At 35.3% G+C, this 23,312-nt stretch overlaps 2 protein-coding genes across 8 annotated transcripts; one reads left to right on the forward strand and one right to left on the reverse strand.

The window, feature by feature from the left end:
- Positions 1-6,446: 6,446 nt before the first annotated feature.
- LOC126835185 (uncharacterized) lies at positions 6,447-12,258 on the reverse strand. Of its 4 annotated transcripts, XM_050567547.1 has the most exons (5): positions 10,491-10,665; positions 10,122-10,446; positions 8,895-9,032; positions 8,709-8,811; positions 6,447-7,110 (listed from the first exon to the last, which is right to left on the reverse strand). In XM_050567547.1, exons 3-5 carry the CDS (start codon positions 9,011-9,013, stop codon positions 6,643-6,645), a joined length of 690 nt encoding a protein of 229 aa, XP_050423504.1. In that variant the 5' UTR covers positions 9,014-9,032; positions 10,122-10,446; positions 10,491-10,665; the 3' UTR covers positions 6,447-6,642. The 4 variants fall into 4 exon arrangements, with proteins under 4 accessions (XP_050423504.1, XP_050423502.1, XP_050423501.1 ...); XM_050567545.1 differs by lacking the exons at positions 10,122-10,446; positions 10,491-10,665 and adding an exon at positions 11,822-12,258 and having other exon boundaries at positions 8,904-9,032; XM_050567544.1 differs by lacking the exons at positions 10,122-10,446; positions 10,491-10,665 and adding an exon at positions 11,822-12,255.
- LOC126835183 (thiamine transporter 2-like) lies at positions 11,730-23,243 on the forward strand. Of its 4 annotated transcripts, XM_050567539.1 has the most exons (11): positions 11,730-12,027; positions 12,136-12,437; positions 17,609-17,740; positions 20,091-20,261; positions 20,355-20,571; positions 20,710-20,873; positions 20,968-21,099; positions 21,212-21,314; positions 22,113-22,305; positions 22,406-22,547; positions 22,630-23,243. In XM_050567539.1, the coding sequence occupies exons 3-11, from the start codon at positions 17,615-17,617 to the stop codon at positions 22,720-22,722; spliced, it is 1,341 nt and encodes a 446-aa protein (XP_050423496.1). In that variant the 5' UTR covers positions 11,730-12,027; positions 12,136-12,437; positions 17,609-17,614; the 3' UTR covers positions 22,723-23,243. The 4 variants fall into 4 exon arrangements, with proteins under 4 accessions (XP_050423496.1, XP_050423497.1, XP_050423499.1 ...); XM_050567540.1 differs by having other exon boundaries at positions 11,730-12,437; XM_050567542.1 differs by lacking the exon at positions 17,609-17,740.
- The last annotated feature ends 69 nt before the right edge of the window (positions 23,244-23,312 follow it).

Raw genomic sequence — 23,312 nt, forward strand, 5'->3', positions numbered from 1 at the left:
CTTAAGTGGGTAGGTAGGTACAATCTAAGACGTTTATATGTACATAAGAAAATACATGGCCCTGTTGTGTGAAACTTACAAGACATAAATAGGAATTTTACATTTTTTGTTGTGTATTAATAAAAAACTGAATATTCTAAAATTTATTCCGTGATCAGTTTTGAAAATATAATCAACAACTCTAATTATTGAAATAATATATTTTAGAACATTTTTCAAACGCTGAATCACGAGCAAGAATAATAACTGTGATTTTTACTGCTTTGGAGACGATTTCAAAAACAAATTGACGTTCTACAGAATAACTGTGTCACCCGTAAAAAAAAAATTAATAAAAAACAAGTCTTTATGTGTGTAAGTATTTAATCGGAAAAAAAAACTCGTTGTGTACCTACTGTGTTATTATAGCGGCCGCCACACAAGAACTGATTAAGGCGTTCGGTATAGGCAAATATTTTTGAAAAATATAATTAAGATTAATTAAAATTATATTTTACATAGTACGTTTGCTAAAGAATAGTATTGAAGACACACAAGTGGTAGTTTTTTATTTTTATCAACAACGATTTTCCAAAGAAACAGATTTCGCTTTCTTAGCTTAGTGTCCGTCCTCGAAGAGTTTTTTTGTTTTAAACAACTTGTAAAATTCAAGTCACTATTTTTTTCAAGTTAAAACAAACGTTGCAATTTTTGCAAACCAAAACCAATTACAAAATTTGGGGAATAAAACGCATGTAACATTTTCAAAGAAACAGCTAAGTATAATATTACTCTATGTTCGCCATTATCTTTTGTGTTTTGTCTAAGACTTAATACGTAGAAATTGATCGTAAAATTTTGAATACAATAATTGACTTTATACACGACTGATGGACGTTTTGTGAATAATTTCTCTAAATTTAATTGCACCGGTCGACCGACCGATTTTCAACAGGTTAAGTAGGTGGCCAAGTCCGGTTTTTTCTCAAAAAAAAAAAAAAAAATCAACACTTATGTAACGGTAATAACTGTATCGTGGGATCGACGCCGTGTGTATAATAATAATTAATATATTATTATAATCAGAATATCAAACCGAATCGTTTAGCGTCGCTCGAAAAATAAAATATATATATATACCTAAGTATTATTTTTGATTTGCAGTTTGGTTGGTAATTGCGCAAGTGTTAATTTAGACCCGGTTCGACCGGATTTTTGTTTTTGATGTGTTTTCTTTACAAAATCCGGAAGAAAACCTATACCACTATACTACAGAGCAAGTGGACTGTATCTTATAAATATTGAGCTAATTTATTTTGAGTTGGACGTGCACTGTGTATTAAAGCGCCGAGAAATTGTGTATTATATTAGTTTTCAACGCTCTTCCTCGTTTACCGCCGACCTGTTCGGATTTGGACCCATCTCTCTCTCTGCGTTCGATCCACATCGTTTATCAGCTTGTCAAAAAAAAAAAAAAAATAAACTATCAAACCTATTTCCAAATGATCAATCGTTTTTCAACAACTCGAGATTTAGTACAAGACGGTTTCCAAAAAAAAAACCTACTTATACATATATATATATATATTGATTTCTTAGTAGTTTTCAACCGCTATCCGGTTGTAAGTAATTCATGGCAAGTATAAAATATATTGTTTACACCGGCAAAACAACGCTGTGATTGCATGTGGTTGTTTGATTTTTAAATAATGTACACCAGACACTAGAACGATATACTGTAAGTAAACATTGAAAAAAAAAAAAAAATGGCCAACACACAAAACTAAACTCTGTACACGGCATTGCCCGCGATTCAGACCAATATTTAACCGTGTAAACAAGGTGTAATATATTTTAGTAAGCAAATAATAACAATTCATACGGCATGCGCCTTGATTTTCAGTGACCCTTACAAATAATACACACGTGTGTATGTACAGTTGCATACAGTTTTAGCCAACCGAATTAGTTTGGCCAAATGTGAGCTGTTAACCAAGTCAACACCGAATAGAGTGATTGGATCGTCGAAATGCAGTTTATAAACGCATTGTAGACTTGTAAGTCAATGTGTTAGAACAAATTATTAGAGCCTATTAGTTTAATAGTAAATTAATCGCCTAAAGACTTTCAATCGTTCTTTTTCTTCTAAATATTATAAATTTAACATTACGACCATTTGACTTGGACTACGTTTTCGGAACAAACGTTACACAACTTGTATTTTTCAAACCTAACCCAACCTAATCCTTTCCTTTCCCTCCTCTCTTCTCCTTCTCCATTCTTACCGACTCTGGTAAATTGCCTAAATGTTCTCTCCTCTTCTTCCCCTGTCCTCTGTTCAAAGTCAAATTTGTGTTCCGGTCATAATGATAACGATATTTTCTTCCGGGACCGGATTTAATAATAGCCCAGACCGCGACGATAGTTTTGTTCTGTACAAATCCTGGGCCAAACATCTTTGCGCGTTCAGTGCCAATACCAGCTACTACTACCACCGTGTTAAACACTGCTGGCACAAAATATTGTCGCAGGTTAACAGCGTCACACCAATGCGCGTTTGTAAACACAGTACCCACAGACAGAGCGTGTGGCAATTTGCCTATTATATTGAATGCACCAGTGGCTTCTTGATAAACGATCACACGTTTGCACCGTCTAAACGAATTGGGATGAGACGAGGTTAATAGATATTATGTATTTGTTCGGCTCGGCTACTTTGAACTTAGCAGTGAAACCAAGTTTGTCGGTTAAGAACGGATAAACGGATAGCTTGTAAAGCTCGAAAATGGTTAAATGCAGCTGCGTTTCGAGTACACGTTGAATTTTATCTGTTGATATTCTAAAACCGATTATGCCATTACTTTTACTAAGTTGGTTATAACAATAACGCTGCACTATTTTAAGGCAGTCAGTATGGCTGTATATTTAGTATTTGAATTGTTTTCGCTGTATCTATAGTGAGACAATGAGGTATAAGTAATTATGTATCTGGCGTTGAATTATTTTATATGAATTTTGACATAGTTATATTTTCACTCGGACGATGGTTTTTTTTTAAAAATATATCTAATTTGAAAATTCGGAAATTTATTGAACTACTTGTGTTGTTTGCGTTCGGTAGTTTACTGTTAATTGGTATTATTTACTACGCCATTAAATGAGATTATAATCGTCGAGCAAAGTTATAATGTAATTAAAGCGGTATGTTATTTACCTAGTACGTCTTGTTTGTTTGTCTACACACCTGAACAATCGACAATATTTAAGTAACAGATGTTGGATTTTCTGTCTAATATCTTATTGGATAGACAATTTGGATTAGTTGGTTATGATATTTTTTTTTAATATTGAAAACAAATAAAATCTAAATAAAACCTCTATTGTTTTCAAAGAACAATTGGGAACCTAATAAAATATCTATCTACAGCATGATTTTTGGTCAAGTTCAGCCAAGACAATATCGAATTCCGATTGGTCGATGATATTATTGAATTTACACTTTGCATAGTTGTTATATCCTATGGGAAACTTTATTATTAATGTACCTATATATACACAGAATATGACATAACTAAAATACCCCAGTTATTAATATATAATATATATATATAGTTTCTAGTGAATATTGTATATTAATAACCGGGGTATTTTAGTTATGTCATATTCTGCGTGTGTGTACCTTTATGTACATTGATATAGCTTCCCAATATATATATATATATATATTATTTGAGAATATTTGTGTTATTTCGAACCCAACCCACGGGGTATAAATATATATTTATACTCTTAGGTCGGCTTCTTAATAACACAAATATTCTCAAAACTTTTATTGCATAATAGTATAATATTATATTCTTGGAAATTACTTACGATCACATGTATTATATTTTCCGGGAACAGCTATTTTTCAGTGAATTATGAACATGGTGTTCCATTGGAATTGAAAAAATAAACATGACGCTGTGTGGACAAACCCGGGAATAAGATCACACTATTATTATTATTATTATTTGCCGAAAAAATATTTTTTGTTATTTGTCGAATCGCCATTTTAGGGATTTAGGTCTGACACCATTTTCTCATTATACCGTTAATTACTATAAATACCAGGTAATACTATGGCAATACACATTTTTATGGACAGACGATCGACCCTAATCCATCCTAATGCTAAAAATTAATTTTCACTTTCAGTTATAATAATTCCTGTGACCTCCCCGTCCCTACCGTACTTAAAGTTATTTGAAAAAAAGTAATTGTTATTCTGTTTGTTATTTTAATCTACGTTCGCCGTTTAATTAAATTTTGATCAACTAAGTAAGCGACTTTCTGGAAAACCAACTAAATGCGAATAAAAATTAGGGTTTTTTTTTTTTTTTACAGACAGATATTTGTAATTGGTGTTGGGCCGCTCTGGACCAAAACAAACGTACAAATAAAAAATAAAAAAGTCTTCGAGGGGATCATAGTATAAAAGTTTTACTGTGCTGTGTATACTAGGACGTTATTCCATAAACGTCCAAAACACGGTCCGATATAATTAATTATGTTGTGTTTTGCAAATAACGTTAACCCTTTTTATTTTACACGGCCAAACTGGCACCGAAACTTCTTTGGACCGCGAAACGGTTATGGTAGAACATGTTGTTTTAAATTTTGGCAACCGAACGGCGGCACAACGACCTACATAATATATAATACAAGCTGAGGGTATTTTTTGGATTTTTCAATACTTCCCGGTCGTTTGCCAGCGGATATTTCCGGCAGACGGGACCAACCCAGCCTAATCCCGAACCGCGGTCCGGCCGCTCTAACGCCGTGTGCTTAATATAATAGTTTGAAGACTGCGGCTATAAATCACCTGTTGCCTTCCACCGAACTCGAACCTAGTTTTAAACACATCTGCGATGGTACGAGGAACCTTCGACAACTATTGAACAGTTTAAAAAACCAATACCCATCTATTCACCCACATCCCCTTCTGTTACAGCACTTTCTGAATCCCTCGTGTCTCTCCAGAGAGCCGGTAGACAAATGTATGGCTTTCGGAGAGTTGCAGTTTTATTACTCCTGGCTGACAACCCGATAATCTTTCAAACAAAAGTAAGACCGAGGGAATTCGGGAAGGTTAAAAATGTACAGAAACTGCCGGTGACACAGTTGTGCACGATTTAAAATATATGTATTCGAATGAATCACAAAAGAAGATCACATCGCGAGAAGCGATAAATGAAGTAAGAGAACACGTTGAAGTAGGGATAAAAGAATAGACATGCTAAGATTTGCAGGTTGACATGGCGGGTAACAAACGGATAAAGAAGAGGACCCGCAGAATATCTTGGGAATAACGTACTTAACTTAAATATATAATACAAAGCAAAAACGAATGTCCTTGTTTGTAGCCGTAACGGAGGAACCCAAAAGCAAATAATACTGGATGGCCACCCACTAGAGCAAGTGAATAAATACAAAATATATCTAGGAAGCGAGACATACATAATATGTGATCTTCCTCATTTCACCATGCGTCAGTCTCTTGGCAATCGTTTGAAAGCGACTGGGTATAATTTCGGTGGACACTAGATGTTCGTCTGGCCTGTTGTAGTTTAATGTTATCACAAATCTTTTTAGCCGCCCATCCCGAACACATTTATAACAGGCGATTCCGTGTTGCTAAATAATGCAAGTTTAGGGCCGTGAAAGTCCACCTGTACTTTTTATGGCCGAGGGATTATATTTTGATCGGATTATAAAATATGCCGGCCGGCTTTAATCATTTTGGATTACGTTTCGGGTAGAAAGTACTTGTTCAATTAGTGTCGGCTAAACAAGACAAACAGCGCTGCAAATCTGATGAAAAAAAAAATCCAGGAGGATCAACAGTGCTACCCCAAAACGTTGTAAAGAGTAGTGTTAGGTTAATGTTGCTGCCTTTTTTTATGCAAACCGTTGATCTTTTAAACAAATAATGATAACGAATAACAACGACACTGTGCGAAACATTATCGTGACTAAAATCTTTGTCGTTGTTATAATACTACTACAGTGATAATACTAGAAAAAACTTGACAACTTATGGTTATAATAATAAATAATACTATTTAACACAAGTTAACGTAATCACCGTTGGATCAGGTTAAGTCCGTGTTTAACTATAATTATAAGTATTTAATTTTGTTAATGACACACTACGTTACACAATTTATAAGTGTTCTTAATTAGTTGATTTTTTTTTAACTTTCTCACAAGCCTTTCCCATGAACTCAGTACCATACATGTACGATTTCTGATCTTAACAGCTGCTACACGAAGAAGACGGTTCAGTGGCTTAAAAGATATCGTGGGTACAGACACAAAAATAAATATTTAAAAAAAACACATCATTGTAAATACAATACCTTCTCAGCTGTCGCGTCGAAGCTAAAATTGAATACCATCAAATGCATAACTGTGTAAACTTAAAATCGTTTGCCAATGTCTTGAATGTCGCCGAAGCTTTTTATTAGATAAAACAAAAATAAATAAATAAATAAGATAATAATAAGTCGTGAACACTCAACACTAAACACAGAAGTGCAGTAAAACATTTTACAAACAATCTAACGACTATTAGACACTTGAACGTCACAAGACGTTGGAAGGTCCTCAATAGGGTAGTAATTATGGGGTGTCCATGAACTCCATGGGGAGTTCTTCGGACTGCGGCGCGGCGTATTCCACTTTCGCGGCCGCGTTCTTTTGGCTGTTTTTATTGGGCTGGTTGGCGCCGGCGATTCTGGTGTTGACGTCCAACATGCCCATCTGCCCCAGGAACATGACCTCGTTGATCAGACGCTTGGCAATGATCACCGACTGGCGGTCCATCTGCCGCAGCTCGTTGGCGGCGTACCGGCCGAAACCGTTGTAGTAGTCGCCGGGCGGTTCGCCGGGTCCTCCCGCCCCGCTGACGACGTGCGGTTCGAAGCTCTCGTAGAACCTCTCCGGATATCCTTCCAGCGCCACCCGCTGCCTCTTGGGCCGCCTCGGCGCGGCCGCGGTCAAGTTCGACGTCGCCTCGGCCGAGTACGAGGAGTCCTTGTCTTCGGCAGCCGACCCGTGCCCGCCGTTGTCGTACGCGGTGATCAGCGCCTGCGAACAAAGGGGCCGAACCCCGTCAACGATTAGAGCCACCAGTCGGTTTACTTTGGAACGAATCACAGGACGCGCGGTCGAGGTCGCACACTCATAACGGTTCTACTGTTGACATCAGCTATATCCTAATACGGCTGATTCCTGGTCATCCGCGGTTCTCCCCCATCCATAGTATATACTTAACGCATAGTACCCTGGTACGATTAAATGTTAATAAATTTGACAAAATATGACACGAGCTGTGTAGCAGTGTGGAACTTTATGATCAAATCACGTAATCGATTACAACAATGTATTCGTGATTAAATTAAGTAATCAGTAATCATGATTACATTAATCATCGAATTGTAACCGTGAAATGATTAAAAATAAAATTGATAAACCGCCCCAGGCATTCACTAAAATATATATATATACAGTGTTCCACGATGATTTGACTTTTGTATAATCACTTGGAAAAATTCATTTTTTTCAATTCTGATTTTTCTAAATATTTCGTTGGCCAACAAGTAGTTTATTTATATTTCAATCATTTTTATTTAGTAAGTAGTTTATTTATATTTTATTGGAATATAAAAATATTCAAAAATATAAACTACTTGTTGGCAAACGAAAAATGTAGACAAAATGCTGATTAAAAAATAAAATTGTTTAGATGATATTGCAAAGGTCAAATCGTCGTAGACATCCCATATATTTATTTATAATATATGTAATAAAGAAAACCTAGGGCAGTTAAACAATGTAATCATTAATCATTTCATGATTACAGTTGAAAGATTAATGTAATCATTAATATAATCATGATTAAATTTATACGATTACATTAATCTAACACTATGATTACAGATTACAATTATTAACCGAAATTATTAATCAGATTACAATTTGCCCAATACTGGGGTAGAGTTCTATTCTATCAAAAAAGTAAAATTTTATTGTTAAATCATACCTGGAAGTTTGTAAAATCTTAGAGCTTTTAACTTGATTAAATTTGTATCATTATAACAATGCTTTAAATGATAAATATTAGAGTAATTTTCTTTATTTTATGCCATGGTTATAAACTTTAGTTCCAGCTCTATATTAAGATAGTGCAAAAAAAATTGCCAACACTTAACTCCTCAGGAGTTTCACGTCATCTTAACAAAGTTGGTAAAACTCAGCTATTTACCCAGTTAATTATGGGTATGCGATTTTTGGGTAAACATAAACTCAATCAAACTTTCTACTAGGTCATTTGTACTAGAGTGATTCACTTACAATTACAAACGATAAAGAAACGTTGATTTCATTTAAACGTTATTCACAAACCATATGCGAAACATGTGGTTTGTCCCTACCGAACAAGGAATTTAGAGTTTTTTTTTTCTGTCAATATATCCTATAAACCCTATTCGAATTATCCGTTTGTTTATTTAAAATCAAAGGTTTTTTATCCGCGCTCTCTTTGCCTATAACATACTTAACGATAATAATTGCGTTTTCAATAAACACAGCCGACGAGTCGCCTGCTATGTTAAATCACAGCTGCTATTAACTAAAAATAACCGAAACTTGCAAGTGAATATACAATTACACAAATATAAACTTACCTCGTTATTGGATTCGTTATCGTCGTCACTGGTTTCGAGATAGCTTCGGCCCAACCTCACCCTGTCTTCGCCCACGTATTGGTCGTTGAGGAACTCCAAAGACCTAAAAACATTTTAATCACGCCATTAGCCCAACACACACGCAGACGGAGTGACTTAACTGTAAAATATTTCAAAAGTTCTCACTTATAATACCATAGGGTGGGCTCGTACGTTTCGCCGTATCTCTTGGCGTCGATCACCTTCTTGAACTCTCTCAGATAGCAAGTCCTCAGATTGGCTATCTTTCTTTTCAGGTCGTCCATAGTGCATTGTTCGTTGTACCTGAGCAAGAAAAATGCAGTTATTAAACAGTTGACACTTTCTCAGAGACGAGATTATAAATGAATCCAGAAGACACGCTACCAACAAGAGCTTTTGGATTCGAAGATTAAATACAAAATACTCGAATCGTGCCACGCGGTTCATTTTCTCACAAATTCCAATCAATACCGCCCAATAGCCGTTAGTAGATTTCTTGAAAAGGAAATAAGACAGCTGTCAAGTCAGTGAAATATCAGAAAAAAGGCACCTTCAAATAATGAAGATGAGCTTTTGAAATGAACTTCGTGTCACTCTTACAGCCATTTTATTTCCTTTAATGTCAATGTGAAATGTCAACGTGACTGTGTTTGGCCTCTTTTTTTTGACGAAATTGGTAAGTCAAAAGTTAGAAAACTAATTTGTGAACTAGAGATACATTATGAGGACTTAGTCAAATGTACGCAAGATTTACTGGCATAGATTCAAAGTCAGTAAAGTCAAGTAACTGGTATCTCAAGGGCCGGATATATTTTGGACAAACTAAAAAAACCTAGTAACTTTCGCTTTGACTAATGTAGCAAAAAGATTTTACATCATTATTTCTAATCATTGACTTCTAAATTGGTGGCGCTTTACTTCATTTCAAAAAGACTTTAAACGCCTTTAAGTTGCCGCGCCAACTCAATTGGTTTAACCTAACGTTGAATAGACAAATTGCGGTTGGTTAAGTGACATTAAGTTAAAAAACCACTATAAAAATGATGAATAAGACTTTTTGGACTACATTAGTGTTGTAAATATACCACAATTTATGGTTGTCAATATATTTTTGCACCTTCATGTCAACCGTTCGGGCACGTGCCGCATGATGGCTGAAAATGTTTTGCACCGTTCATAAATTGTTATGGCAAAGCTGGGAATAGGGTATCATCCCTTACGGTGTAGTATAAACATTCCAACGTCATTCTTAATACTTTTATTGCACAATGATAATCGTGACCAAACTTCCCCTTCGCGAGTTCTCTCTGTTTAGATACTGTTTTTTTAGCTGTACATTGGGCAAAAAATGTAATAACCCTGGTATGGCTCTGTCGAGTAACAAAGTATTACCTTTGTTGTTACTATATGCAATGGCTTGGTTTTGCCCCAATTGCATGTAGTAGATTGTTCCTGGTACTCTGTAGGTTTTTAATGAAATGTTTTTAATCATTCTTTCATACATTTCTTTTTATATTTGTCCTAATTCCTGAAGAAGTAATTTGTTTCTATCAAACCAATGAGATTTCAAGCTGTCACTGGGGGTCAGCTTATAATGTCATTAAGATCATTGTTATTAACTACACGGGAAGCCATAATTCTTAAACTGTTATCCTTTAAAGGAAGTGTTGTCTCTCTATTGATTTACATTGTTTGACCCTCGCGGTTTTAGTCTAAGCTAGATTAGTTGACAACTAGGCAGCAATGTATTAATGATATCACCTTTGGTCTTTACGTCGAAGTAGAACCACTTTGCAAATAACGATTTATTCTTTTTAGAAATACTTATTTTCACCGAGTACGATAATTGATCAATTAATTAGAATGCATTTCTCAAAGCAATTTATTGTTTAGAATTTCAAAGAACATAGTTTTATCTAAATCGATATTTATTTGATAGGTTATTTACCTATATTAGTTGAACGATTCAAGTCATACATAGGCATGATACAAAATACAATTTTTTAAAGTACTTTAATAAATTAATATTTATTTAACCAATTGTTTCACACTAATTTATTATTCAAATTTGTATTTAAAACAAACAATTTTTATTTCGATACTCTAAAAATGTGTATTTTATATTACACCTATATATATATATATATATACTTGAATCGTTCAACTAATATTAATTACTTATCAAATGAATATCGATTCAGACAAAACTAAATTAATTGAAATTCTAAAAAAATTAATTTTTTTGAGAAATGTATTATTTTAATTTATCAATAATTGTACACAGTAAAAAAAAAAGTATATGTAAATAATTGTTTGCAAAGTATTATTTGTTGTAAATTTAAACGTGTAAATTGTCCACGCCGAAATCTAATGTGTAAACACCATAAGCCGTTGTGCCATAATATTTTGATTAAAAACAAACGTCACACGATTAATTATTATTCAACGTCACGACCATTGTCGTAAGTGGCTATTTAATCGGACCCGTCGCGTGAGCCGCGACGCACATGACCACCGCATAACGACAGTGAAAACAACAACAACAACAACAACAACAACAACGACGACGGTGTCGGACCGCAGCGATGCGGCAGCGCTCGACGGGCGCGGCAACGCGGTGCGTTGGTCCGGCGGAGTGTGCGCGGGAAAATCGTTAGCCCCGTTGTCGGTAAACGCGGGAGGGAGCGGTGGAGGGTGAAGCGGAACGACGACGCGCCGGGACCGGTCCGCCGCACATCGGTGGACGGACACCGGACACGATTAACAATTGTGTTGGTATTTCTGACGACGGTAGTACCTAATAATTATTATGGTATATAAATGAAAAACAAAAAAAAAAAAACCGAACGCAATAAATTTCCCCTCCCCCCCCTCCCGCGTTATCTGCAACGTCGCGTAGAGATGGACCCCCCCCCCCGACAATTATTCGGTAAGCGCGCGGTTTACCGCGGTTACCGGGTATGCGGTCGACGGAGGACAAAAGAATTATTACTGCGCGGCGGGCATCGGTGGCCGAACGTTGGACGGACACAAACATACAAACATACATACATACACAATATTGTCCGGTGTGTAAAAGTCGGAACACTCACTTCCGGATCAACACCAACAGCGACTCGTACGCCTCGTTCTTGAGTTCTTTGTTCTTGTACTCCGGGTCCTTGATCCGCCACAGGCAAGTGTACGACTTGTACTCTTCGATAAGTTCCAATATGAGTTTCCTCTCCATGGCCACGACCATGCTACACGACAACCGCGACAAGCGAAACCGCGGACCGACCGAAAACGATTAGCATAGGTAATCCAAAAACCGGCACGGTGTATTATCGTATGCGTCCATACTACAATAACACGTATAAAAATACTGTAAAACAATGTGTGTGGTGTGTGTGTGTACTCGTTTTAGTCGGACGGGTCGGACGTGCACGAAGAACGATACGACAGTCGGTACTGGCCGACGGTCGGCGACCGATTTTTTGTGCGGTCGACGCGGCCGCCGACGGTTGGCCAACCTGTGGTGGTGGCGATCGCACGACCCACGACAGCGGCGGTCACGACGACGGCCGACGGCGCCGCAACCGACATGTCACCGCCAACGGCTTGCCGGCGAACTAACGTTGCGCAATACGAGTTGTGAGTTACGAGTTATGAGAATAATATTATAACCGACTGAATCCACAACGGTGTCGACCTGATCATAATTACACTGTAAGTATACGACCAGATGGTATTATCCAGTAGCCCCAGAAGGGTCGTTTTGAAAACCCCTTCAAAAGAAACTGACACTTGACCCTACCGGGAAGGAGGGTGGATGTCTTGATCCAGAGTGGGCGCCGCTACTATACCATCATCTCAATGTAAACATTTTTCTCGAAAATCTGCAATACAAACCTTGGGTTTCCCCAAGGAAACTCTCGGAAAAACTAAAAGTACAATTGCAATATTTATAAAATATTCAATACTGTTACAGTGGCCGACCCCCAAATATTTGGACGAAGGCGATGGTATTTAATTATTGTTCATTGGGTACGCAAGATGCGTTTTTTTTTTGTCGAATTTAATAGCACTCGACTTTGTAATTTACAATTCTTTTTTTTTTTTTGTAAATACTTTTGTTAGTGTTTTGTACACTATTTCAAATTTCTCAATCGACCAGTAAAAATGTTCAGTAGATATTTCTCAACTCAAAAGTCAACTTTACAGATTCGTTAACTAATTTTGTCGGTCTTGGACATTACAAAACACAAAACTGTTAAATAGTGACAATTTGTAATGAGTACAAACAATAGAAGTGTTAAAGAAGAAGTATGAAAATAAAACGAGTTTCCACTTAGTTGTTAGAAAACACATAGAATAAAACAAATGTGTATAGTATTTTAACTACAATATACATATTAATTATAAAAAAAAAATGAATTAAATAAGTTCATAACAAGTATGAAGTAAAAATTTGTCATAAGTATATGTTTTCAAATTTCGTTGTCTCAAAACGTTTATTTCCAATTACTTTTCTAATTTCCAATAGAACTTTTATATTAAAAACGTTCCTGTTATAACTCTTATGAATGGGACTTTTATTTTTAAAAATATGAAAGACAAAATATTCCCGATATATAGACAAAACCTAAAACAATCTAATTGATCATAAATCGAAGATGATATTTCTAAGCTTTTGATTTTGTTAAGACCGGCGTTTTAACTTTATTTTCGATAAATATTCAAATTGAAGACCAAACATAGCTTTCGCACATCTTAATCGTTAAGCTATAATAATGATTCTAGTATTCGCATTCCTTAGGGGCTTTTAGTATAAACGTTTATTATATTAGAACATATATATGAAATCATTATTTAACCACACATATATATAAATATATAATAAGCATAATTACAATAATAACACATATTGCTGACCAAACTCAATGAGATGTCGTGACACTGAAAATAAATAGAAAAACAACTTGTGATTTTCTTAGTTTTCCAAAACCAATAATTATGGCAAATGCATAGAATATGTGCAATGTGGCAAACAATAGGACATTGGCGTGTACTTGTTGCTTCTCTCGTTGCCTTCAAGACAACATTGAAGAGCTATAGGAGAAGCACAATACATTTCAACGAACCCTTATAACGGAGTCGTGGAGGTCACACGCAGAACTTAAAATAATAAAAATATAACGAATTAAATCTAAAACAAAAAATTGAAATTATTCAAATAGTAAACTATTTTTTAAAACTATTGTTATGAAAATTAAAAAAAAATATTGGTACAATAAATGCCTAACTATGGTCGTCAAAGATCTTTCTAAACTATTTTTAATATAAACTAAAAGCAATGAGATCACCTGTAGGGTATTTTTGTAAGTGTTCAAAACATACTTGGGTGCAGCAATTTTCGTTTACAACGATAACACGGCTAAATCTATATAATTTTGTTTAAAGAATATATTAAAAAAACGTATACTTTAATTTTAATGTATTATTAGGCAGTGCACTACTTGACGAAAGTGAAACGGTGTTCTTTCTCTTTAAAACCAATAAAAATATTTTCAGAAATTGTTTGGTTTTCAACGAGTAACTTGATAAAAAAAAAGTTGTCAGATTAAAAGAAAGGTTATTCGTGGAATACCGCGATTCGATATGACTAACTTACAATATAGTTTTTCAGCCAACATTCTATTTTGAAGAGGTTCGGTTTTTATTTTTTTAGCGCAATTTTTTTATGGTAGGTGTGAAAAAATTGGACAAAAGACAAACCAGTTAGTATAAAATTAGCCACTGATTTTTAAACGATGACCTCAAACTCTTATTCAATGCAAAACTGCCAATAGCTGTGCTTCTTAAAACAGTGCATAATGTCATTATCTAGTTGTTGGAGACATAACTATTTGGCTTGTTTGATTTATACGTGGACAAAGTTCTGGCGTTTGATCTGGAACCCATAAGAGGATAGGAAAGCCTGCCTGAGTATACTTTGTCTTGTCGTTATTCGTCGTAGAAACATCAGTAAAATATTACTTTTGACCCAATACCTTTTTGGTAATTAAATGTTTATCAGATGGCAATTATTGCCAAGCGATTGAGAATGCGTCTTGTGCCATATACCGTGTACGTTGTAATAATAATAATGATTCTCAGTAATTACTGTTATCCATTTAAAACGGTGCAATTAAAATAGTTATCTGGTATACTGTACGTTAAGCACACATTCGGTTGACCCTCGACCGACCTATTTTGTTCCAACGCGCACTCGTTAAACCGTTTTTGATTGATTACATTATTATTAGTGTTGCCCTTTGTTGTATGCAAACTACACTGAATGTTTATAATTTTTTTGTTGATATTTCATAAAAAAAAAATTGTTTTAAAAAAATCCCAACTAAAACTAATGAACTAACATATTATACAACAAAATATCGTTCGAATGTGACTATCACGTGCGTGTAATGATTATCCCGCGTGTACAATGTACATGGGTTATAATTTATTGACCAATCCGAAGAGGAAAAAAAATTAGATTCACTGAAATTACTAACATGTTTAAACTTCCTACCTACGCAGAATAGCACAAGTGAACACGATGCAAGTCGCGTGTAAACGATAAGGGTTACAAAGTTGTTACTGTTTGGAACGTGATCAACACAATTATTTTGTATATTTTACAAAGGTATTGTCAAACCTTATCGTTTACGATCAATCGCAGAGCATAAAACGATAGCTGTTGCACGTATTAGTTGGACAAGAATTTTTAAAATAAATAACTTGCGGTGGACTTTTTTTTGTAGCCTCGGTCTATATGTAGTAAAGATAATTTGTTTTGTCCGCAAAAATCTAGAAGAAAAAAAAATATCATTAACGTTTTTCTAGACAAAGTTAAAGCACAGGATTGACACAATTGACGAGTCCAAACCTGGCAGTGTGTCAATCGATGATGCACAATAATTAGGCCAAGTGCATTTTTGTTGTTTTCATAAGGAATCTTTTAGAAGTCTTATCTACTAGTAAGATATCGTCGAACGCAGCAACTTTTTGTTTATTTTTAACGTCTTCTATTTCACCTGTAGCTCTTTTTAAAAAACATTTCTTTGTTTTCCGTTTCCTTTCTTTCAGTATGAGTTTCATCGCGAGCCAAATCATCCGGCTCTTCCTTAAAGATTTCTTCTGTATCTTTATCTGTTTCCTTAGCGGTCGAGATTTTGCAATATCTTCCTTCGAAACTCGCTCCTTGGACTTCTCGGCAGCTTCTTCTGATACTACTTTCTTGGTTTTTTGCCGGCTTTCTTTGAAACTGCTTTCTCGGGCCTGCCGGGTTTCTTATCATTTCTGCTGGCAAACTGATGGCACCACATAACACTAGCACACACGATATCGCAACAGTGTAAAAAAGCATTTCACGAAAGGTACAAGACAGTTAATGTGGCATGCATGCATTCCACACATTACCATCGTGGAGAATCGTCTTTATCACTGCCAGTCTGCGATCCGCAAACGAGCAATGGACACAGTGGATTCGTGGGCTCGTGCTTTATCTGCTAAACGACGATAACCATTGTGTACAATTACTGTGTCGCAACAAATCAGGAAATGACAGCGACAGTCTATTTGTCCATTTCATTTCCGAATGCTCCCATCAAAGTTCGTTTTTATTGACTGAAAATTATTCAAACTGCTTGTAGGCAATTTTTAGCGTTTTACCACGTTTTAGTTGCGTTCCAGATTTTTCTCCTAAAGTGGTGAAAGTTTGTCTGTTTCGTAGTGGCAGGGAAAAACGATCAAAATTATTATAAACTACTAAAGTCAGCAATTTCATTTACAGTTTTTAAATAATAAATATACATACACACACTAGTGCTTAGTTTTTCATTGATTACTATGACTAGATACAGAGTCCATTCTTACCGCAGCAGAGAAACAGTAATTAGTAATCTCTATAAATGTACTCTGCAATTAGTCCGAATTGTCAACAGAAAACTGAGCACGTGGGTATATCTATATTCTGTAATTATTGTAAATAATTATACAATTTGTACATATACCTAGCCTTTGTCCTTTATGTAAGTTAGGTATTGAAAATTTATGCAAGTTTATGCAAGTTAAGCAATTGGCATTTCAATAGTTTTTAAGTCACTTTTTATCATAAAAAATATTGTTGACAGATTGGTTTTTATTTTTATTGACAAGGGTTAGCTCTTAAGTCCTAAAATAGTGAGTGAAAAAAATTAAAAATAAATTCCAACCCCCCCGGGAAGAGGGTGTAAAAATGTAGGGTTGAGGCAATTTTATAACAAATTTTGACTCAATCCGATTGTTTTTTTAAAGAAGTGATAACTGGCAATGTTGAAAAACTGGCAAATTTTTTCCCACGGTTCTGGGGATGAAGAATTTAACTTTTTCAACTTTTTACCCGCCATAGTTCCAATCACGTAAGATGTACATGCTACATTATTTTTTTTATCTTAAGTTTGCTAAAAAACCACTATAAAAAAAAACTTAACGTTACATTTTTTTTTTTAAATTGTTTTTTAATATAAAAAGGTTTATTCACAATTGATACCACTTTTTGTTTTTGGTATTTTATTATTACGTTGTTATAATGTGAAGCAATAAAAGTAAAGGTTAATTTACATCGAAAATTGTATGTATACATAAATATCTCGCGTACAGCAGTGTTTTAACGCTAAAGCGCTGTAGCAACCAATCATTATCTCTTTTTGTATATTGGCCTTGTCCGGTTTCGTCGATAGTGTGATTAGTGCGATGACTGATGGCGGTGCTTAATGGACTTAACTGGCAATCGCAAAAAACGTACAGCCGAGTCTAGTCGTATCCGATTGTAAGAATTTTTTATTTTCGGATTTTCGGATTTTCATTCAATCCAGTTCACCATGGAACAATGGCAAAAGATCACCGTCGTGACCACAGTCTATGCTTTTTTCATAGAAATCAAACCCCTGGATCAGTTTCTGACCGCATACTTGACCGGTCCGGACGTCAACGTATCACTCGCAGAGGTAAGTAAGTCATTTTTTTTTTAACACGTTTATTTGAACTTTACATTATTGAGCTATCGTTGGGGGTGCGGGGGACGAAGTCCTCCCACGGATCAGTTTGCTTTAGTTCACTCCGGAACGCTGATTTCAAATAAAACATTTCCACTGCCTATTTCAATTGAATATCACATGCCTTTCTATTTCAAAAACAAATTACCTGTACTTCAACTTTAGGTAACAATTTTGCACTCGTATAAACTGTGCATTTTTATCTTTTCTATTTTCCACTTACGACCAGAATTGGCGAAAACGCACAGTTTATCGACATATTGATTTTACTATATTACTATAACCAGCAACCATTTCGAAAAGTATTTTTTGGCAATTACACTAATATCAAATCAGGCGCAAAACTTGGTAGTGTGTATACTTAAGTTGTGTTTATAATTTATATAATTCTACATGTATAGTTTGTAAGTAACAAATGCTGTAATAGTTGAGCTCACTGTCGCGCAACAGTTTAACAAAAAAAAAAAATTCAAACCCACTAACATAATGTTATACTGTCAAGGCTGATTAAAATTATATAACTCACTATATCTCACTTGTGGAAAATATAGCTGTGTACAAAAATCTGCAGTAAAATCAACGGATTTGTTTGTGGGAGTGAGATAAAAATTTTGCTGGCGGTTAAATAATTGTTGTCTTCATTTTGTATTTTCTCCAAACCCGTCTGACGTGAAAAATTGGACGAACGGATTTTAACGGTCCTCTTCAACAAAAGACTTCGATGTAATGTTTTTCAATTTGTCATTTCTCGACAATAACATTAGCGTAGACCTTTTCATTCCGAACCGTTTCCTTTTTTCGTCGTCAGACGTGCTCATATTAAAACAAGACAGTAATTAAATTCCTTTGCGAGCATCGTCCAACGATGGAACACTCACACGTGATACATTAGCTGGTTATGAGTATTGTTATTACATAACAAAATTAATTTTTATACAATTAGTCAAACACGTTATGTTATTTTAATAACATTCCACAAAGGTTAATGGTAATTTTCAATGTCTGGTGGAAAATACAATGTAATAATGCGTCTTATTTTTAATTATTTTATACTTTATTAGTATGTTGTTGTAAAAAAAAAAAAAATAAACGGTTTACTAACATATTGTATCGAAAAGTACATAACAACAAATACAATAAACTATTAGTTTATCATAATAATAATAATAATAATACATTTTAATATTTACATTTTACGATTTATTATCTATTAGTAATGGTGTTGTTTTATACACTAATGATTATGTATTGTGTTAATGTGTCGCTTTCTAAACAACGTTCTAGACAATCCAAAAAATGTAGAATTCATCATTCAGTATTTTACACACCTGAATTATATAAATTGTATAAAATAAAATCATTGTATTTAAAAAAAAAATGTATTCAACGTTCAAATTAAGCTAAAGGTTACATTCGTTTATGGGCATTTATATTGGCTAATTATAAAAGGCAGAGAAACTAATATATATATATATTTAATAAAACAAAATTTAGGGTTTTTGCAAATATCAAATTATCAAATGTTTAATGCGAGTATTGAATAAGGAAAAAAAAAACTGTTTAAACAATAACAGTCTTTTTTCTAGTATACATTTTTATATTGATGCGCAAAATTTGATAAATTCAACGGTTCGATACAATTCATAACGGACTTACCGAGAATTTGAATTCTACGATATGCTAAAAATGTACACGTGCTACATACCTATGTGCTGTTGAAGTTGATGTAATTGAGTTTTGATCATTTTTATAGCAAGACTGAAAACGCATTTTTGCGCGTAAATGGACTTTTGATAGTAACAGAACAAGATTGAATATTTGTTATTTAATTCCAAAATTACTTATTTAATGATAGAATCACCTGACTACATTAGTTATTAGGTTTAGTAAACAGAAATAGTATAGATAATATATTACTTAGTGTTTATTCAAACATTTTTTCTCTATTTAGTGTAATTAACCTGGCATTAGATATCGTACAAAACGTCCAATTTCTTTGAGGATCATTTTTTATTCCCTCATTAAAATGCTCTTACATATCTTTAGAAATTATGATAAATGTTTAGTATTTTTAGGGTTGGTAAAGTGCCAGTGTGTTTTGGGCGCTGCGGTTCTTAGCAGATTGCATATTTTTTTAAGTAAGGTTTTTTTTAAAATAAATATTTTGCCACAAATAAGTTTTATTTCACAATTATTTGCCGGGATTATTTTTCAATTGTTTTCCCGGTCCGATCAAGGTGCAACTGCCTTGGCTGTTAACAACAGTAATACGGTGTACATATTTTGTGTGTTTTTTTCGCAGGTAACAAACGAACTGACGCCGACCAGAGTGTACTTGGGGTTGGTCAGCTCGGCGCTGGCTTTTTTGCTGTCCGACTACTTCCTGTACAAACCCGTCATGGTCTTCAGCGGACTGCTGGGAATGCTGTCGTTTGTCAATTTCGCCCGTTCGCCTTCCAAACTTCAATTAATAGTACTCGAGTGTTTTTTTTTTTTTATTTCTAAATCAACACGCCATAGGATACACACTAATTAGTTAATGTGTTATGTCACGTCGTTGCCGTAGTTCGCCGAGAGTTGCTTGTCGCTGTACTTTTCCGTCGAAACAACGTACTACAGTTATCTTTACGCGAGCATCAAAGACAAGACACACTATCAGCTGGCCACCGGTTGCGCCAAGGCTGCCATGTTGACCGGCACTTGTGTTTCAGGACTTCTCGGCCAGCTCGTCGTGTACTTCGGCCACGGCAGCTACACCGCTCTGCCCTACATAAGTCTCGCGGGTAATTGACGTTAATAAAAAAAAAAAACATAAAAACCTTTCCCTCGCGAGGCGAACTGCTATCGTGTCCTGATAACTGTTATCACAATTCGATATTCTATCACGTTACACCACAGTATTGTTGTTTTTCGGCTCGCAGGCTTAACGATTGCGTTCGCGTGGGCTTGCTTCATGCCGCCCGTCAAGTTCAACAATTACTTCCACGTGCCCGTCCCGGAAGTCCCCGTGTCCTCGAAAACAGCGTTGTACGACAGCGCCGTACCCGGCTACGCGGGTTCGGCTACAACCGATCGTTTGCCGCGGGTAAGTCGAGTGACGGTCCAACGACACCGGCAATATTATCTTGTCGCTTGTTTCAGTAAAAAAAAAAAAAAAACCACGAGGTGTTTTGTTTTAGAAACCAAAGCAAACGTCCCGGTTAGCCAGCGCGTTGGCGTGCAAATACGAGAGCCTCAAGCTGTCTTACTCGGATCCGGTCGTCTTGAAATGGTCGTTTTGGTACATTCTAAGTTTGGGCACATACATAGAGGTAAATACTGAACACCAACGACGATCACTACATTAGGGTGGCTAATAACGATTTGTCTTATGTTAACGCATACCACTTCATGATTGGTATAATTTTTATTATCTGTTTGCAGTTGTTGTTGAACGTCAACATATTACTGACGTACAACGCAGATGAGACCAACGACCGGAGCATGCTTTTGAACGGAATGGTCGTATCCATCATGACATTGTGTGGTAAATTGATATTGTTTTGTCGTTAAGACTTCAAACTCACTCCGTTAGTCGATAATTGCCTTGCTCCTCTTTCCCATCTTGTCATCGAAATAACTGTAAATATAAAACATTTAGATTTTCCTCATTTCGCTCTATTATAACTGAAAATATGTGTGAAGGAACAAGCACGAAGTGTAAACAGAGTTTGTGAAGAGACATTCCTTAGAAAGGATGTAAAAGGTGAGGTAAGTAGGTATATATAATTAATGTGGACAGATGCAAAGGGAATATTGTGCGTGGTGCAAAATAATGGACATTGGATAATAAATTGGGGCAGAAAATAAGTATTTTGGCGGTGAAACTGTTGAGACAGTTGTGTGTAGTGACTAAAATGGATACAATAAAATTACCAATACAGAAGAAAGATCGATGTCGAACCTATCTAATAATGAGGATGCACTAGACACTTGGGTAATTTTGGCTTGGTTAGAAAAGATTCCAAAGTATGTCTTTGGAAGACGGAAGTACGGTGGCCGACGTGAGGACGAAGCAGATGAATGAATAATGAATTTCAGTTGGATCAAAGCAGAAGTCATTAATCCGTTCGAGTTTTGATCTTGCAGTTGTCAATTTCATTTTCTCCTTCTTCAAACCTCCTAATTAGATAACACATTTCATTCCCATAGTTCTCCTATTTCACGGATATAGCGATGCGAACAGGTTGCTCTTCTCTCAACCGAACACAACCCATTTTTAAATTTGATCTTTACCTTCTCTTCCATATATGTAGTTGATTGGACTGTATTTGTCTGTGCTTAGGCGCGTTGTCCACGTACAGAATTGGCAAAGTGGATGTCGATTGGGACCGTTGTGGCGATAAGTTTCTTGGATACGGTTCTCTCGTGCTAAGCATGCTGACGGGCCTTTGTTGCTTCACGAGGAACGACTATTTCGTGTACGTCATGTTAATCGGCTATGGGACCTTAGTGCAATCCATGTTTGTGATCAGCATGTGAGTAAAACCGATATACAATTCCGGCCATATACTTTTTATGGTGACACTGTGCATTATATTTTGTGACGTCTGTGTTTTTTGTTTTTGTTTTACGCAGATCTGAGACGGCAAAACGACTGCAACAGAACCTCTATGCCTTAGTGATCGGATTCAACGTTTTCGTGGCAGTCTCTTTGGCCACATGTTTCTCGGTGGTCGTCATCGAAATGAACGTTTTCTATACTACCGTTCCGCAACAAGTAACACTCGACAGCTATTATTCAATAATTTTTTCACAGTTTCGTTCATCTAATCGCCTAACATACTTTGTTTGCCTTTTAGTTTTTGTTTTACGGCGGACTCTATTTGTTTATGGGAATAATATTCATAAGCTCTAGTATTGTCAAGTCCAATAACTCAAGAGTCCTTTTATGAACGTGAGATCATAGCATTACATGACTCCACTGGTTTGGAATTGCACTCTAGTGCAAGACAATATCGACGTTAGGTACTTCCAAGGGAAAATTACCATCTGTACAAATGCCATCAGGAATTGTGTGGCATCATAGTTTCATTTTTTTATGAAACTGATTTTTATGAACTTCCATTGAAATTCGAACTATTGTATTGTAAGTGTTTTATTCGGCTTATAAAATTAATTTTGTATACGATAAAAACATTTTAATTGAATACAAACGAAAACGGCAGCACTTCGATGCAGAGAATCGCTTGAAAAGCTCTTCGGGGTTACATCACATACACTCAACAAAATAATATATCAATTTAAAGTTTAAACAAATTGAGTCGATTTCAAATTTAGACATACATTTTCGGTTTTTATACTGTAAACAACAAAAATATATTTTTTTGTTTGTAAGTATTATTTTATAATCATATAGACTGGAACTTTAAAAATTTGCATTACATATATAAAATACATACTTTTTTAAATTATATTTTAAGCGTCTTTATTTATAAAAACGAATTGTCTGCTCTAAAGTGTTAAAACTATTATAAAAATACTA

The sequence above is a fragment of the Adelges cooleyi genome, unplaced genomic scaffold (assembly GCF_023614345.1).
Source record: "Adelges cooleyi isolate 19-005CV unplaced genomic scaffold, UGA_ACOO_1.1 ACOO_flye_CR_arks_rails_tigmint_CR_PRNA_23, whole genome shotgun sequence".
Taxonomy (NCBI): domain Eukaryota; kingdom Metazoa; phylum Arthropoda; class Insecta; order Hemiptera; family Adelgidae; genus Adelges; species Adelges cooleyi.

Bases quoted from the DNA above. Each gene is read 5' to 3' on its own strand.
- LOC126835183 (XM_050567540.1), top strand. From the start codon at position 17,615: ATGGAACAATGGCAAAAGATCACCGTCGTGACCACAGTCTATGCTTTT. The intron at 20,262-20,354 runs GTACTCGAGTGT...TCGTTGCCGTAG, and splicing joins CTTCCAAACTTCAATTAATA to TTCGCCGAGAGTTGCTTGTC. The intron at 20,572-20,709 runs GTAATTGACGTT...TTCGGCTCGCAG, and splicing joins GCCCTACATAAGTCTCGCGG to GCTTAACGATTGCGTTCGCG.
- LOC126835185 (XM_050567544.1), bottom strand. From the start codon at position 11,970: ATGGTCGTGGCCATGGAGAGGAAACTCATATTGGAACTTATCGAAGAG. The intron at 9,033-11,821 runs GTGAGTGTTCCG...TTTCTTGCTCAG, and splicing joins CTGTTGGTGTTGATCCGGAA to GTACAACGAACAATGCACTA. The intron at 7,111-8,708 runs GTAAGTTTATAT...CTTTGTTCGCAG, and splicing joins ATAACGAATCCAATAACGAG to GCGCTGATCACCGCGTACGA.